We start from the raw sequence: 19,361 nt of genomic DNA, 5'->3' as shown, positions 1-19,361 counted from the left end.
GCCCACTCCTCCCACACTGTCAGGATTGGCACTCTCAACGTCGGCACGCTGAAAGGTAGGTCTGGTGAGATTGTTGAGATGCTTGAACGGCAACGCGTAGATCTGTGCTGTATCCAAGAAGTAAGATGGAGAGGAGGTTCTGTGAGGTTCCTCACAGGCAAAGAACACAGGTACAAGTTTTTCTGGGCAGGGAACACTGACGGAGTCGGGGGCGTAGGAATACTTCTAGCAGAGAAATGGGTTGATAAGGTAATCGAAGTAGTTAGAGTATGTGACAGAGTACTTAAGATTAGACTAGTGCTTCATCATAGGCTAGCTACTGTCATCTCAGCCTATGCCCCTCAACCGGGGCTCCCGGATGGGCTGAAAGACCAATTCTATGACACCCTCTTGCAAACTACCTCGTCGACAAGAGACAGAGACCTTCTCTTTCTGGCTGGTGACTTCAATGGTCATGTCGGACGTCGTGCTGGAGGCTTCCATGGCATACATGGAGGCTATGGCTTCGGTTCCCGCAATGAGGAAGGAACCAGACTGCTGGAGTTCTGTGATGCAACCGATCTTATGGTTTGCAATACCAACTTCAGGAAACCTGCCTGTCACCTAGTCACCTACCAATCCGGCAGACACTCTAGCCAAATCGACTACATCCTCGCCAGAACTAGAGAAAGAGGGAGGCTTATAAATGCCAAAACCCTCCCTGGTGAAGAATGTACACCCCAACACAGATTAGTAGTTAGCAACTTCGAGATCAAGGCAATATGGGTGCCCAGAAGTAGACCGGCCTGGAGGAGAAGGGCATGGAAACTTAAAGACCCTGCAAATGGACAGAGACTTAGAGACAAGTTACTTGAAGCATTTGACGAAATAGAAGGGGATATAGCATCATACAACGTGGAAGACAATTGGAGATTTCTGCGGGACAACCTGTTGAGAGCCACAGACCAGATCTGTGGCTGGTGTAAAGTCCCCTCTCGACCCAGAGTAACGTGGTGGTGGAACAAGGATGTAGACGGGGCTATTAGACAAAAGAAACAGGCTTGGAAGGACTGGAAGAACGGTGGTAGCAGGGAATTGTACCAATCTGCCAGAAGGGAAGCTAGGCGACAGGTTTATTTAGCCAGAGGGGAAGCAAATAAGAAAAGATTTGCCAATGTTCTGCGCCGTGAGGACCAAAGACTCGAGGTATTTCGTGTTGCAAGACAGTGTAGAAGAGAGAATAGTGATGTTGTAGGAGAGAAATGTGTTCGCATGGATGATGGTACGCTTGCACTAAATGAGGATGCAAAGAAAGAGGTCTGGAGATGCCACTACGATAGATTGCTTAATAAAGAGAATGAATGGGAGGAAGAGAGCCTGCCGTATGTCGACCCAATAGAGGGACCAGCTATCCGAGTTGATAGTACCAGGGTAGATAAAGCAATTAAGAGTATGAAGACCGGGAAAGCCCCCGGCCCATCAGGAATCACTGCAGAGATGCTCAAAATATCTGGCAGTGTTGGCTATAGCCTAGTCACCCGTATTACGAACCAGGTGATACACGAAGGAGTCATACCCAATGACTGGTGTAGCAGCACCATAGTAAACTGCTACAAAGGTAAAGGTGACGCTTTAGATACTAATAATTACAGAGGTAGGGGTCCACCAAGGTTCCGTTCTCAGCCCCCTCCTATTTATCATAGTCCTCCAGGCGATCACAGAGGAATTCAAGACAGGTTGCCCCTGGGAGCTCCTCTATGCTGATGACCTTGCACTAATTGCGCAGTCACTATCAGAACAAGTGGAGAAGTTTAAGGTGTGGAAGCAAGGACTAGAATTGAAGGGCCTTAGAGTCAACCTAGCAAAAACCAAAATCCTAATAAGTAGGAAGGTAGATAAAACACAAACCCCTTCAGGTAGATGGCCCTGCTCAGTATGCAGTAAAGGAGTAGGTAGTAACTCTATAAGATGTACCCGGTGCAAGCTATGGACACATAAGAGGTGCAGCAATATCAAAGGCAGATTAACTACGAAGTTAGTTTTTGTATGTGGCAGATGTTCAGGTGCAATAAACACTGTAAACAAACAGGAAACAACTTCTATCTCATTCCAGGGAGAAAAACTAGAGGTAGTCGATAGCTTCCGCTATCTGGGTGACCAAGTTAGTAGTGGGGGTGGGTGCGCTGAAAGTGTAACTGCTAGAATAAGAATAGCCTGGGCCAAGTTTAGAGAGCTCTTACCTCTGCTGGCGACAAAGGGACTCTCACTCAGAGTAAAAGGCAGACTGTATGACGCATGTGTACGAACAGCCATGCTACATGGCAGTGAAACATGGGCTGTGACTGCTGAGGACATGCGTAAGCTCGCAAGGAATGAAGCCAGTATGCTCCGCTGGATGTGTAATGTAAATGTGCATACCCGTCAGAGTGTAAGTATCTTGAGAGAAAAGCTGAACATAAGAAGCATCAGTAGTGGTGTGCAAGAGAGACGATTGCGCTGGTTTGGACATGTGGTGAGAATGAATGAGGATAGCTGCGTGAAAAAGTGCCACTCCCTGACAGTTGAGGGAACCCGTGGAAGAGGTAGGCCCAGGAAGACCTGGGCTGAGGTGGTGAGGCAAGACCTTCGAACATTGGGCCTCACCGAGGCGATGACTACTGTCCGAGACCTTTGGAAATGTGCTGTGCGTGAGAAGACCCGGCAAGCCAAGTGAGATTGTTGCCAGGGCCCCTGGACTGGCTCTTGTGCGGGTGGCACATAAGATGTACCATCCTGAGCGTGACCGTTGCCAGTACCGCCTGACTGGCCTTGTAGGGTTTTCGAGCGAGATTGTTGCCAGTGCCCCTGGACTGGCTCTTGTGCGGGTGGCACATAAAAGACACCATTTCGAACATGGCCGCTTTCGTGCAGGTGACATGTAAAAGCACCCACTACACTCTCTAAGTGGTTGGCGTTAGGAAGGGCATCCAGCTGTAGAAACTCTGCCAAATTAGATTGGAGCCTGGTGTTGCCATCCGGTTTCACCAGTCCTCAGTCAAATCGTCCAACCCATGCTAGCATGGAAAGCGGACGTTAAACGATGATGATGATGATGATGATGATGATGATAGTGGTGAACAATGAAAATGAGTGTTCAATTCAGCATTTGGTGGATGAAAACTCTTTATTTGTGGATTTACAATCCTACCATTGATTTCAGGCAAAAACATCACAATTATCAAGTGTTCTACTTAAAAATGGATAGCCTTATTCAAAATAGGATGAATTCCAAACATTTTAAAGTGGAATGCCTAGTAATTGCAATGTTTTCCTGTGAAACCAATGGTAGCATTGTAAATCCATGTGTGTGTGTGTGTGTCTGTCTGTATGTGTGCACATGTGCACATTACTGTCTCCTTGTCTTGACATTACATGATAGTTGTAAACAAGTAGTCAGCATCATACACATAGTGCCCTTCATTTCCCATCTTCTGTGAAAATGTTTGGCTATGGGGAAATATTACCTAATTTGGGAACAAGAGAGGGTTGGTGGCAGGAAAGGCACTGAACTGTAGCTGTAGAAAATCTGTCTTGACGAATTTTGTCCAATCCATACAAGCATATATTGATGATGATGAACAGATTTTTTTTTTTTTCCTGATGGCACATAGGAAATTCAGGTTGGCTTTTTAAATTTATACTACACCTATAATGTATAGCACTGAATTATGCTAAATATTGATACCATCAAGGATCTAACTGAGAATTGCAAACTGAAAATTCGGCTTAAATTGTTCTGGAAAGAGAATTCAGTTTTCTGGTGAGCTCTATTAATGTGATAAAAATAACTGATTGAGAGGGTCCTTGTAAAGGCTAGTTAAAAATAAAATTTTTATAATAATAATAATATCTTACAGAATGTAAAACAGTCTCAGAGCAAAACATTTTAAAAAACTTTCCACTATTTATTATGCCTTTTAATGATTTTACACTTTTTTTAGTGAATGTACATTTCTCAGAGTAACAGTGATTAGATCAGGATCCAAATTTAAACGGAGTGGATTGCAAGATAAAAATTATCACAGCTAGATGACTTTCCTAATTACAACCATTTAAACAGTCACCAATTTTTCAGTCAGTATATACATTACAATGATTTGAACTTGAAGATATATTAACCTAAATAAAAGGTAATGAAAAAGTACAGAATTAAGAACGTTGCAAAATAAATAAATAAATATTTTAACTGAAGATTCAAATTAATATAATACATACGCATCAGGTCCATCCCAAGTCCAAGTTATAGTATCCTGAAAATATCATTTTGCAAAAACTTTAATATTGCTTATAAAAAAATTCATTTTTGCAAATATAAGAACAATATATAGTTAATGACTTTGTAGTTAGAGAGTATGAGTAAATATAAAAGTACTGAAGAAAGGATAAATACCTAATTTAATATCAAATTAATTTAGTTTCTTCAGACACTGATCTTTCAGTCTTTGATTCATACTATATTTTACCTCTTACTTGCTTCTTAATAGTTATGTTGAGGTTTGCCTAACATCATTAATTAAGTTATCCACATAAGATGTTGGCTCCAGCATAAAGTATTATTTAGTGATCAACTTCAATTAATGCTGACTGTATTAGAGGTATGCTTAACCTCTTAACATTTAAACTGGCCATATCCTGCTCAAATATTCTACCTGCTTTATGTTCAAGCCAGCTAGGTCCTGCCTCTCACACCTACCCAACAATGTTTTTCTAAAGATAAACTGTCACATCATCAAAATCTTGAAGCTACAAAATAATGAATGATTAATTCAAAACAATGTCCATAAATAAGGATTACATTTGAAAAAGTAATCTGAATGCTAAAGGGTTAAACATATAAATAAGATTTAACCATAAAATACAAAGGTTATAATTAATGACAAGCACGACTACCACTACCATTTTATGCAATCAGAATATTTTACATTGGAATGCTATAAATTACTTACCAATTTATTAGGGTAACGAACGCATACAGGCTGAACAGGGACACCAGGATAAAAAGCACCTGTACATATACAGACACAAATAATAATCATTACGATTATGATAATGACTATAATTTTCTTGTACATAAACAATATCTTAAAGTAAAAGGATAATGCTTTTACTTTTTAAAATATTACTATATAGATTATTCCCCTTATGAGATAAAAACCATATTTATTCAGATATAATATGCACTCATATATAATGCATAGCCCTAATTATGGACAATGAAATCCTGGAAAACATTTATCTCTATGTTTCCACTGAATTTTCCTTTGTGTCATTTAAGGTTATCAGCAGAGATTGCAGTCGGCAAGTCCTATTACAATTCATTATTAAAAGAATTATTCAGTCAGATTTATTTTAATTAGTGAATAAAATGCTGAAGGAAATCATACCACCTTGTTTCCAACTAAAACACTTTATGCATTCAACATGAAATTAAAAAGCAAATTCAAACTTTACAGGTATAAGCTGCAAAATTAATGCCCTAGAAATCAATTACATTTTGATCACATTTACTTTTCAGTTTGTGCAGTTGTGTTAGGAGGAGAGGGTGTTTTAAACATGAATATGTGTTTATTACAAAGTTGTGAGTTTCAATTATGACATTTAAATGAACATTGTGCAGAAATAGAAAGTGAAAGCAATCTTGATGTAAATGAAAATGGGAATTGGGTAGCTGGTTGTTATTTTGGATGTTCTAAGTCAATATCCAACTCTAGTATAAATGCAAATCCAAGCTCCATTCCATTCTTTAGGCAAAAAAGTCAAACAGGAAAATCTGCTACATTTCCTAAGTTTGAAAAGGTGGTGATGATGTGAGTGAAGGAATGCAGAAAGGCCAATATTAGAGTTAGCACAACTAATATACACCTTAAGGAATAATGTCTGACAACTTCAGGACTACTGTTGAGTGGACTCAGTGTTTTACAGAGACATGAGCTGTCAATTTATTGATAGACTCACACAGTACAAAAGTACAAGCTACAAGAGTTACAGGAAACTAAGAAGTATGATCTGTAACAGATTGAAAATGCAGATCAGACACTGCTGGCCTACGATATGCCTTATCTATAAACAATAACTATTTTATGACCCTTGAAGTTAACTATTAACCACTGGTAATGACCCTTGAAATTAACTATCAACCACTACTTAATTTCAAGTATCAGAAAATAAGTTACAATTTACAGTGATACTAGTTGTTGCTGGCAATGGAAAAATAGCTGCTGGTACATATTGTCTTTAAGAAAATGACTTAGTCTGATGAGACACTTACAAAAGAAAAAGGTGTGGTTTGTTGCAGAGATAACAAGTGGTTAGTTTAAAACCAATGTATTCAGACAGCATGTTGAAAATGCCATCTTCTTGGTGCTTGATACATTTAGATACCATTAAGAGTAGAATGTAAAACAGCTGTAATCCATGGAGACAAATCTTGCCATTATTTTTGGTGGAATAACTACTCATCTATAACCACTAAGTGTCGGTCAGTATTAACAAGCTGTTCAAGTAGTATGCTCATATCAAGTGAAACCAGTGGTTGGCAGAGGAGTACAAGTTCATCATTCCAACAGGTTGCATTCACCAACTAGAGCTTTCCTTTTGCATACATGGATAATGAAAACCAGGCAGAACTTTGAAACCATCCTAGTGAGCATTATTTACATTATTTACATTTGACGGATATTTGTCATCTTGTTTGTTGTTAACACGTTTCGGCTGATATACTCTCCAGCCTTCATCAGGTGTCTTGGGGAAATTTCGAACCTGGGTTCTCATTCCTAAGGTATTTTTCAATGTTATTATTATTATTGTTATTATTATTACTATTATTACTACCTGAAATCGAACTTGGAATCTTGGAGTTAGTAGCCCGCGCTCTTAACCACTATGCTATATGCCCGTGGGCAATTATGGAGTGAATTTTAGGGCTTATAAATCTAATACTTTCCTGTCCTTCCTTAATACCGGTTCCCATATGCTATTCATATCTGCATTCGGTCTGCTTAGGAGGTTGTTGTGTCCTAGCATATGTGCTGCTTCTTTTAGTTTTCGTATTTTCCAGTGGTGTTCTCTGTCTATTATTTTAACTTCATCACACAGGGATGACATCAGGACAGTATTCAAGAGTAATACAACACTTCGCAAATATCTCCTTCAGGTAAAACCAGCACTAGAAGAGAATATGACCAAAAACTGCATGTACTCCATCCCATGCAGCTGTGGTAGGTTATACAAAGGCAAAACATGCCGCCCCCTCAAAATAAAGGTAGAGGAACATCGCAGAGCTGTGACATGAGGAGATATTGAAAAATTGGGTACAGCTGATCGTGTATGGAAAAATGGAGACCACCTCCCCCTGTGGAATGAAGTTAAAATAATAGACAAAGAACACCACTGAAAAATATGAAAACTAAAAGAAGCAGCACAAATGCTAGGACACAACAACCTCCTAAGCAGACCAAGTGCAGATATGAATAGCATATGGGAACCGGTATTAAGAAAGGATAGGAAAATATTAGATTTATAATCCCTAAGAAAACACTCCATAATTGCCCATGGACATATGGCTTAGTGGTTAAGAGCGCGGGCTACTAACCCCAAGATTCCAAGTTCAATTCCAGGCCGTGACCTCAACAACAACAATAATAATAATAATAATAACAACATCGAAAGAATGAGAACCCAGGTTTAAAATTTCACCAAGACACCTGATGAAGGCCGGAGTGTATATCAGCCGAAATGTTGTGTTAACAACAAACAAAATAAGGACAAATATCCACCAAATGTAAATAATGTACATAATTTCTCATCTCTTAAATATAGAACCATTCTAGTGAGGTCTTTCAAAGAAAGCTGCATCACAAATGCTCAGAATAGCAGTGAAAGGGACATTCTTTTTGAGGAACAAGTTGAAGACTCAGTAAATGATGACAACATCAACATAACTAAGATATATATTACACTGACAACATAGACAATGAGGTCTTGGAGTCTGTCTTCACCACAGAAAATAGTGAATTAAATATCCATGGTTTCAGAGGTGAATCACCAGTTTTTGAAATATGAACTGTTAAATTTCTAAGCTATGCACACAAACTGAAAGTAAATGTCCTAAGTTTTAACTGAATTTAGCAAATGGAAAATCTGACTGAAACTGACAATAATGAACTGTGCTTAATTTTGTAGCATTACATCACTGTTTTGTTATTTGTGCATTGATGAAGTTCACATTCTATTAAAACATTTTAAACCACTCTAATATTTTGTTACTGGTTTATTGCAAATCTGTGGAGGCGCAATGGCCCAGTAGTTAGAGCAGCGGACTAGCGGTCATAAGATTGTGGTTTCTATTCCCAGACCGGGCGTTGTGAGTGTTTATTGAGCGAAAACACCTAAAGCTCCACGAGGCTCCGGCAGGGGATGGTGGCGAACCCTGCTGTAATCTTTCACCACAACTTTCTCTCACTCTTTCTTCCTGTTTCTGTTGTGCCTGTAATTCAAAGGGTCAGCCTTGTCACACTGTGTCACGCTGAATATCCCCAAGAACTACGTTAAGAGTACATGTGTCTGTGGAGTGCTCAGCCACTTGCACGTTAATTTCATGAGCAGACTGTTCCGTTGATCGGATCAACTGGAACCCTCGATGTCGTAAGCGGCGGAGTGCCAACAACAATTGCAAATCTAATATTATGGGACATAAATTGTGTTGACACTAACAATGCTAACAACAGCATCTATTTAGTGTACCAAATTACACACAACTTTGTATGAATTTCTGTCTAGATAACAGCAGTGTATTAATAGCAATATCAATTTTTATTGTTATATTTGGGATGGTCATTTTTGTATTTTTTGCCAAATAACAATTTTATTTTCTGATTACTTTATATTAAAATATGAACAAATTTTTTCAAGTACAGATGTGTAGCCAGCAAGGTGAGAATTAACAATGAATTTAGTGTCAAATTTAGCATGTTCACAGGATCCCATTAGGGCTCAGTTCTTAGGCCCTCCTGCTTATTATAGCCTCCCAGTCCATAACAGAAAAATTTGAGATCAACTGTTCAAATGAATTCCTAGTTCATAAAACTAGATCTGTAGATTTATGAACAAAATTCCTGGCAAGAATCAAAAAGCCTCAAAGTAAACTCAGCAAAAGCTAAAGTTTTAGTAAGAAGGCGGAACCCTGCTACCCTCAGTGGATTGGTCATGCTTGATAAGCAGGAAATGAGTAGGTAGAAATTCCATGCTATGTACTCAGAAAAACTATGGACACACGAGAGATACAGCTGACAAAGAAAGTAGACTTAGAATGCAGCAGATGCACAAAGAAAGTCAGTAGTGAGTAGATGTGAAATAGATTCTTTCAAATACCCAAATGACTCCCTAGTAATAAATTGGTAGCTTCTTGTGGCCTAGAAAATATAATTAGAAGTGAAAGTGGATGTTCTGAATGCATAATTGCCAAAGTAAGAACAGGGTGGAAATATTTAGAGAGCTATTATCATTACTGGTTACAAAGGGATTCTCTCCCTCTCAGTGAAGAGCAATATTGTATGATGCTATATGGTGAGCAAGACATGGGCTTTGAATGCAGTGGATTTGCTAAAGACTAGAAAGAAATGATGCAAGTATGATACCATGGATGTGTGTATGAGCAATGAAATAGAAGTGAGCTGAGAGAAAAGATGGATATAAAAAGGAATCAAATGTAGTGCGCAAAAGAGACGACTACTGGTAGAGGTATGTATGTGGAGGAAGTCAGTTATGTAAAGAAGTGCTAAGGAGTCAAAGTGGATAGAACATGTGGAAGGAAGAGACCTATAGGACATGGGATGAATTAGTGAAGACTGATCTTAAGAGGCTGAATTTCAAGGAGATGGTGAATACCTACAATGGCTGACAACACATAGTGCTAGAAAAGAGCTACTCACTTGTGCAAGCATGGCATAACAGACATTGAACAGTTCCTAGACTAGTTCTATTGTGCATCAATAGATGGCAGCATACAGTTGCATATGCAGTGAGAGCTAGCAGTGACCTTCATGAGGCAGTGTGCCAAGTGACATCGTTATGTTTACTGTGGAAATTTGTGTTTTTGTAATCGCATGTATGCTGAAGTCTTATTTTTGTCATGGACAGGAAGTTGGAACAAAGAGCCAACGTGAAATCTTGTGTTAAACTTGGGAAGTCTTCTACAGAGACATTGAGCATGCTTTGACAAGCTTACGTTGATGAGGCAATGGGTCATATGCAAAGTTTCAAGTGGCACGAGTTCTTCAAAAGCAGAACATCCCTGGAAGATGATGTGCTATCTGGAAGACCTGCCACAAGCAGCACCCGCAAAAATGTGGAGAAAATTCATCAGTTTGTGTATGAGGATCATTGGAGGACAATCAACAACATTGCTGATGTTGTTGGTCTTTTGTATGGGTGTGTGCAGGCAATCCTACTGTCTGGATTGAACATGCAGTGTGTCTCTGCCAAGTTTGTCCCCCACCTGCTGACCACTGAGCAGAAAAAACATTGCATCAAAGTCTTTCAAGATCTCCGTCAGTGTGCCACTGATGACCCATCCTTCATGTCAAGGATGATCACCAGTGATGAGGATTGGGTCTACAGGTATGACCCTGAGATAAAGCAGCAGCTGTCACAATAGAAGATGCCTTCACCTCTGCAACCGTAGTTCAATCAAGAGTATGCTTCTCATTTTTTTCAACATCTGCGGTATTATGCATCTAAAATTCATCCCCCAGAGCCATACTGTCAATCAAGGGTCCTACTGTGATGTTTTGAAGCATTTGAGGGAGGACATTTGGTGAAAGTGACTGGATCTGTGGAGCGTGAAGAATTAGACTCTTCATGATGACAGAGCACCCTGTCACTGAGTTCTCCTCACTCGTGAATTTCTTGTCCAAAACAACATGATATTGCTTCTGCACCCACCCTAGTCACCAGATTAAATCTGCGGACTTCTATCTCTTCCCCCAAATAACAATGCAGCTCAAAGGTTGCTGTTGTCAATATCCAGAGCAAGTCACAGAAAAATGACTTCCAAGCCAGATTCCAAAAGTGATAGGAATGCTAGGACTAGTGTATTGCTGTGGAAAGTAACTATTTCAAAGGAGATGATGTTAAAACTTGGGTAAATAAGTTATTTTCTATTAAACATAACTAGTCCGGGAACTTTTTGATACCACGTATCAAAAAGTTCCTGTTAAATTGCCATTTACTCTCTCATCTTTGTTACCCTCTCATTTGTCATTCTCTTTCCATACTGCCTGTGTAATGAGATAGTACACTGCATCTATTCATAATCAATCTCCACATACCACCACCTTTATCACACTACTTTCTCCAATCACAACACCTGTGTAATGAGAGATGGTTTCAGATCTCTCCATATTTTGCTTCTTCCATTGCACTGGTTCTCCACCATCATTCTTATTCCCCCAATACACTACTCACACTTTTATTTAATTCAGTCCCTTTACCAATAAGTTACATGTAGCTGCTATCTCTCTTCTGTAACAACTTCCTGTATTACTTTCTCAGTCCTATCACTGCGTTTTCCCCCATCATACTGGGACGATTCTTTAATGGGTAACAAGACAACTTACTAATACTGGTATCGCAATAAAATGCATCCAGTACACTGTGTGAAATGGTTAGTATTAAGAAGGACATCCAATTATAGAAACTATGCCAAATATGAAGTGTACGAATAAGATGTGGCTCCATGGTTATCTAAGAGGTCAGTAAGAGTTCTAAATAAGAACTAAACATAAAAAGGATGATGATGATCATGATCATGATCATCATAGTTTAGGTACACACTAGTTAATATGACCTCTGATAAGAGTGGCTGTGTTTGGTGACTATTCTTTGTGAATATCATGCACTATATATCAAAATTTGCACTAAAAGGGTAAAATTTACACCTTTAATACATACTTGTAAAACATTTAGCTTATATAATAAAAAAAACATCTGTCATCCATTCCCCAACCTAAAGCTTGGGGAACTGATGTTACTCCTGGTCAAACCATCCCAAGAAAGTCAAGTACTTGGCCATGAAAAAATGGGATAACAATTAATTCTTGTGTGTAATGCACACTCCAAATTTTAAGCTTTAAAAATCTGGAAAAAAAGTGTGTACAGACTAAAGTGAACAGATTCTGTCAATATGCCTAAGAGTCTGATCCAATGTTTTTCTAGATTAATTATAGTTAACCATTCAGTAGAATCATAATTTAACTGATATAAAATAATTGAAAGATAATGAGAATATTATAATACTATACTGCAATGTGACAATAAATGATTACTAAAACAAAAGTGTTAATGAGTATGTAATTAAAAGGATTGGTTTCAATAATATAAAGCTACTAATAATATTTCATAACCTCACCTGGCTTAAACCCTATCAAACAAGATCTGTTGGTGCATGTCCCTTCAGGAAAAATAACAATTTGTGGCCATGCTCCTTTTGAATGAGCTCTCTTGTTGATTTCTTTGATTGTATTAAGTCGGGAATTAGGGTCTTCTCGAGATACAAATACTGGCTGAGTGAACTGGATCAGTTCTGAAAATTTCAAATAGTACACATAGAAGCTAATCTATTTCACACACACTCACACACACACACACACACACACACACACATACATATATATATATATCAAAAAAATAGAAAACAATATAATATTGAACATAATTCAAAAGTAAAACTTGTTTTAATACCTTGTCCTGTATGATATTACATTAAAGCAGAATACTCATTACAGAAAAGAGCTCATGCTAAATCAGTTAGTTTAATATGTCTGCACTGTTCCTAAATTAACATCAGAAACTACACCATGAAAAAGTTAGCAGTTGCTAAGATATGCTGAACAAATCACCTTCTCATTCATTGTGAGAGACAGAGAAATAGAGATAGAAAGAACTGAAAGCAAAGTTAAGAAACAAGACTAGAATTTCAAAAGCCACAAACTCAAAGCACAGTATTTAACTTTTACTGTTTGCCTCAAACAGCTTATGTCAGAATGGATATTTCTATATAAGATACCCATTTATAAAAATTAATGTTGGTTAAATTTTCCTTGTCCCATATGTGAGGCTGGATAGGACAGGAATTTTGATCCTTTGGGAACCAAAATGTTTTATGCACGTAACTTAGTAGCATAGGCTAAATAAAGTTTATAAATAATCTATAATTACAAGTACATTAATAGAGTCTTTTTTTTAAAAAAAAAAAAAAGGCTTAAGCTGACCTAACATTAACTCTTCAAAGATTCCTCTAGTGACTAACAGAACAATATGAAAAAAGCTAAAGAGAAATTGATGTCTCTTTATAATAGATTAGCCTTTCTTACAAGAAAATAAAAGGAGTCTTTGATTAATAGATGGAAAAAAAAAAAACAGCTCTAGCTGACCTAACATCAACTCTTCAATGATTACTCTTGTGACAAACAGGACTATAACCAAACAAAAAGAGAATGGATTATCTCAAACTGATGCCTGTCTATAGCAGATTAACCTAAATCTTTATAAAATATTGAGAACAAAGAATAGTAACTGAGATCTCAAAGCAACGATAGCAGGCAACATTAATATCATGCTAAAAAAAATTCTTCTGACTCTCAAATCCGTTAAATTCACTTTAACACAGATATTAATATAAATCAAAACTTTAATAGATCATATTGTATTTCAATTTGGATTAACTAAGAAAAATTGTAAATCAAACATTTGCATATAGATTAAACCATTTTTTAACAGCTTGATCATCTTGTTACAAACTGCTCTACTGCATTAGCTTGGAAAACTAATCCAAGAAATGTGCTGTACTTACAAGATAGAAAATATGTGACTAGGTTTGAATTTTGCAATCAAGATTGTAACTTATAACCATTGTGTCCTCTTTTATTATTACATACCAGTACTTTTAAGACTGATTTAACTATTAACTTATTTTCTATGTCAGTCAGTAGTTAACCCACACTACAAAATATGGAGTGCATAGACCAATCAAATATGATTGAATCCATAATTAGGACAACCACTAATTTCTTTTCATCTTATGATTTTAAAAAAACTTCCTAAATATTGAAACCATACTATAGGAAAACACTAATATCAACAAGCATACTCACAGAGAGAATACAGTAATGCGTACATATACATACACACACAAAGATTTATGTTGCCTCCATGGTAGAGTGAACTACTGTTGCTTAGGTAATGATGTTGCTGTTACTTGTTTTGGGTTTCCTTTACATTTGAATATCTCCGTTGTAGATAGACTTAGAGATCAAATGCAAGGAATATTAAAATTGTGAGAGTGGAACAAGATACTAGATTATGACGAAAAAAATGGACATGGCAGAGAAAGTCCATGAAAAAGCAGGTGTGTAATCTGTTGTAAGCTATCCTAAGAACTAGCTGTTTATATTGTCAGAAAAATTGGTCATCTATATAGCCATAGACTCCAGACAACCAACTGATGAATAAAGTTCATTAAAATACAAGTATTTGTGAAAATAGGAAACACTCATTAAAAACATATAAAATATTTGCAGAAATTAAATGCTGTAATTAAATTCATTAATTAAAATGTAATAAATGTAATTTATTTTAAAATATTTTCTAATCAGTTGGCATATTATATCATATCACCAGCATTATAATAACCACTGTCAATATGTAAAGAAGTACCCAACCTATATTAATGAGCAAATTAAAAAAGATATTAGACTTATGAAAAGGCTAGTATGACGATAGTGATAATTACATCAACAAACACTAACAAAAGGAAAACAAAAATCTAGTTGCTGAACATATTTGATGTAATATAAATTAAATTCCAAATAGAATAAAATTCTCTTTCATGAAATTTAATAATTATATTCAACTTAAATATTTCTATTCTATTCAAACTATTGTTTAAATTCTAAACAAGAAGACATTTACAAAAATATATATTCAGTCATATTAGTTTCTGATAAAAATGAAAGAGTAACAAAAAAAATATCAGAATAAAATGCAAAGCGGCATAAATTATATTTAATCACAGCAAGATGTATAAAAGACAACAATAAAATAATTGTGTACAAACTGAATAAATCAAACTTTACCATTGTTTGAGTACGGCTAACATTAAAACAAACAGAAATTGAATCTGTAAACAGTTAAACATAATTAGAGTTTTTGCAGTTCTTCAATACCAAACATAAACATTGAATTGTTTTTACAGCAACGTTTCTATTGATATTAAACATATAAGCACCAATTATAGATGGAAAAGAACAACAGGATTACAGCCTGTCTGTTGCTCTTTTGTCTCAAATTGGTTCTTATAAGATCTGATATCATTTACATTCAATTGCTTAACAGTTACTTCATAAAGTTTCTATCATTCTTGAAATTTCCTAAGAATAAAAAGGAAAAACAATAACCTGAATTTTAACTCAAATATGTATGTCACTTTCCTCTGATACTTTTTAAATTAAATGTAAAATGTGAAACAACTGAGGTAAGTAACTAGTTTTTATAACGATAGTTAAAACAATTCCAGAACCAAGTAATGGCAAACCATCAGATATTTTGGATTAAAGAACTGACAGGAAAAAATACAGGTAAAAATGTATACAGAAATTACACAAACATACATGTGTGTATGTGTATACACAAAATACTACAAAGATTTTAAATATAAATTATACATAAGATGTTTATGAAAACACTTTAAGACAAGAACAAGAACAGACCCCACTGTCCCAGGGGCCGAAGCATGTATGTGGCATATGTTGGGAGACCTTCTTACCAATTACACTAAGAGAATTCTGTCAATTCTCACTGTTGAATTAACGTCAATAATCTTCTTTGTGGAATAAGCAAACAGCACTATCATATCTCTAACATATAAAGGGTATCTGATGCAACTCTCATACATGGGATACTTTTCTCACTATTTTTTTCATTATTTTATCTTAGACTGTGCTGATAAACATCCTATTCTTTTTCACTTTACTTGATTCAATAATTGGACTCTGGCCATGCTGGGGTACTGCTTTGATGGGTTTTGTCAATCAAAGCCAGATATTTATTTGTATAAACAAACAGACACTGGTTGCAAAGCAGTGACAAACAAACATCCATGCAGGTTGTATATATTCCACCACTGTATGTTTGTATGTATGTTTGTATGTATATATATATATATATATATATATATATATATATATATATATATATATATATATATATATATATATATACGTGTGTGTGTGTGTGTGTATGTATGTTTGTATGTATATATTGGGCATCCAGCTGTATAAACTTTGCCAGATAAGATTGGAGCCTGGTGCAGCCTTCTGGCTCGCCATCCCTCAGTCAAACTGTCCAAAACATGCCAGCATGGAAAGCAGACGTTAAACAACGGCGATAATATATATATATATATATAATATAATATAAATAACAGGCTTCTGCAAAGCTGTCATCTATCAAATTTACATTGACAGTAGGGCAAACGTCTTCACAATAACAGCCATTTCATCTGATTACTATTCATGTTCTTGGAATTTGCTCCAGTCCTGAACATTGAATTTCAGTGTGATATGGGATGAAGTTGTACTGCTTATACCAGTATAACTATTTATAGGTGCTAATATGACACAATATGCAAACTTCTTTGATGTAATCAGTAATGTAGTAGCCCAACAAGCAACAAATAAAAGATTTGACTCCTGTAAAGAAATCTGCTCTCTTCTTTTCTCTACCTAAAGGTGCTATGTCTTATCTCTCTTTCATATATATATATATATATATACATGCACACATGCACACACACACATGTATTTGTATACTAATCCATGGAGCAACATAGGAACAGGAATTACATAATCAATTCCATTAGCTTACAGTGCTTGCGCATCACCTTATAATAGAAACAACTGTAAGCTAATGAAGTTGATTATGTAATTTCTGTTTCCTTGTGCATGAAATGCATGAACATGAAATGGAAGGAAATTGTTTTAACTGTCCAGTTTGAGCATAAAAATGGACCATTTTACTGAACTTTATCATTTCAAATCTGAAAATTAACCTTTCACAAAGAAAGAAAAGAACACAATTCTACAAAAAGCAAAATAAAAGTGGTTAGAAAGGACATTGTCAAAATTAAAATATTGATCTGGTTATTATTTACATTATATGTATTTTAGTTATTCAATTAAAAAAGGGGAAATACATTTAACAAAACTATGTATTCTAGAAGTTAAAACCTATAAATATTCAAATTATACATATAAATAACACTACCATCAGCACACATTTAAAAATACAAATACATTAGAAACCCTGACAACAAGTATGTGTATGTGTGTGTGCATATATATATATACAGGGTGGCCCAGAAGTAGCTGAACCCTATTGAATTTATTAAATATTGCTAATTGCTCTTCCTTTTTTCTTTGATAGCATAGTGATGGCTGAATCATATCTAAATATTGTTAAATGAAAAGATGTGGCCTATAGCGTCTCAACATGAAGCTTATGCTGATTTGTACTTTCAGCAGGATGGTGCCCCTGCTCATTATGGTCTGCCTGTTCGAAACTGGCTTGATGGACCTTTTCCGGGCAGATGGATAGGCCACTATAGACCTGTGAAATGGCCTGCAAGGTTCCCAGATATCAGCCCTCTGGATTTCTTTCACTGGGAAGTACTCAAAAAATCAGGTGCTCAGATGTCATTCTGTATTGCAAATAATGGTTTACATTTTGAACATTTGCTGTAACCTTGTGTAATAAAAATTTCTGTTCTATTTATTTGTAACCTTCAGCAATAGTTACGGCAAATTTACTCCTGGGCCACCCTCTGTGTGTGTGTGTGTGTGTGTGTGTGTGTGTGTGTGTGTGTGTGTGTGTGTGCGTGTGTGCGTGTGTGCGTGTATATATATATATATATATATATATATATATATATATATATATATATATATTTTTTTATGTTATAACAAAAACACAAATCTTCACTACAGCTACCCAGGGTTTCCTGATTGAAATAATAATTTATTTTACCATTTTTCAAGCTAAGAACAAGACACATTCACACACACAAGACAGCTAAACTTATCAAGAGTGAAGTCAAACATACAAAATGAGTTAAACATAAATATCAAAACCTTGTAAATTACATAACTAGGTAGATACTATTACATGAATTAAGATAAATTTCACCTTTTGGCATCAGCTTTGGATTCCCTTATACCTCATTCATAACAATAAGATCTATTATTTCCTATCCAGGATTTTTTAAAATTATAGTTAGGCTTTACAGGCTATAAATTAAAGATTTGTTTTTAAATGTCAGGCTATAAAAGCATTGCAATTAATAGATAATTTTCTTGGCTGATCAGAGAGATCAATGACAATTATTTTTTAGTATCAGGTTGGTGTGAAAATAATTGAGGTTTCTGTTACTTAAAATTTTGATTTATGTTTTGCAATAAACTTTTGTTATATACTATTTTGAATCCTAGATTTCAGTGTATTTATGTTAATTTATGTTCCATTTTCATTGACTATGTTTGTTAAATTAAAGTAGGAAGAAAAGCTAATTGTTGAAGACCTTCTTTTGAAGGAAGATACTGAGATGCTTGAAAAAGTGGCTATCATTTGGAGTGAGATCAAGGAATTAAGCTGGATTTTACTGCTTGAGTTCAGAATGGAATGCAAAGAAATGGAAACTGCTTGCAATATCAACCAAACATTTGGCTAGGGGACTGTCAACAAATGCATACTTCAACACTGATTCCAATATTTCGCAGATGAGACCCTTGAAAATGAGGAAGATTGCCATAATCTGTGACTACAGACCACACCTGACCACATGTTTCAGAAACAGCTCTGCAGAAACTGAATGAAATGGCCTATGAAATCCTGACTTATCCAACTTAATTCCCTGGTCTTGCTTCAAGTGATGACCATTTTTTCAAGCATCTCAGTATTTTCCTGCAACAGAAAAGTCTTTAACAACCAAACAGCTGCCCAAAATATTTAGAAGAATTCAATGGCTTCAGGACTCCAGAATTTTATAATAGATTTGCTTTTTGTTGGAAAATTTTGTAGACTCTAATGGTTAATATCCTGATAAATAACACTGATTTTAAGCTGAGATATATTGTTTTAAATAGTTAAAAAATACACATATTTTTGCACCAACCTGATATATATCTTTATAATTATGGCATTCCAACTATCTTTCCATATTAGTTGAGTAATGTAACTTAATTGTGGGACTTTCACAGCATTTTCTAAGCTCAATGTAGACAACTTGAATTGAT

General features: G+C 35.9%; 1 protein-coding gene across 4 annotated transcripts in view; it reads right to left on the bottom strand.

Annotated features, from left to right (window-relative positions):
• Window positions 1-19,361, bottom strand: part of LOC106881720 (lysophosphatidylcholine acyltransferase 1) — a 125,638-nt gene that overhangs the window by 13,876 nt on the left and 92,401 nt on the right. For all 4 annotated transcript variants that reach the window (XM_089349188.1, XM_052966352.2, XM_052966351.2 and 1 more), the window contains 3 exons: window positions 12,425-12,598; window positions 4,965-5,023; window positions 4,234-4,268 (listed from right to left, as the gene is read on the bottom strand). In XM_089349188.1, coding sequence (XP_089205314.1) covers window positions 4,234-4,268; window positions 4,965-5,023; window positions 12,425-12,598 — 268 coding nt within the window. The remainder of the gene's footprint in view (window positions 1-4,233; window positions 4,269-4,964; window positions 5,024-12,424; window positions 12,599-19,361) is intronic.

The sequence above is a fragment of the Octopus bimaculoides genome, chromosome 3 (assembly GCF_046866305.1).
Source record: "Octopus bimaculoides isolate indiv1 chromosome 3, ASM4686630v1, whole genome shotgun sequence".
NCBI lineage: Eukaryota > Metazoa > Mollusca > Cephalopoda > Octopoda > Octopodidae > Octopus > Octopus bimaculoides.
Note: the sequence above shows the minus strand (reverse complement) of the source record. Positions and strands in the feature narration are given on the sequence as shown.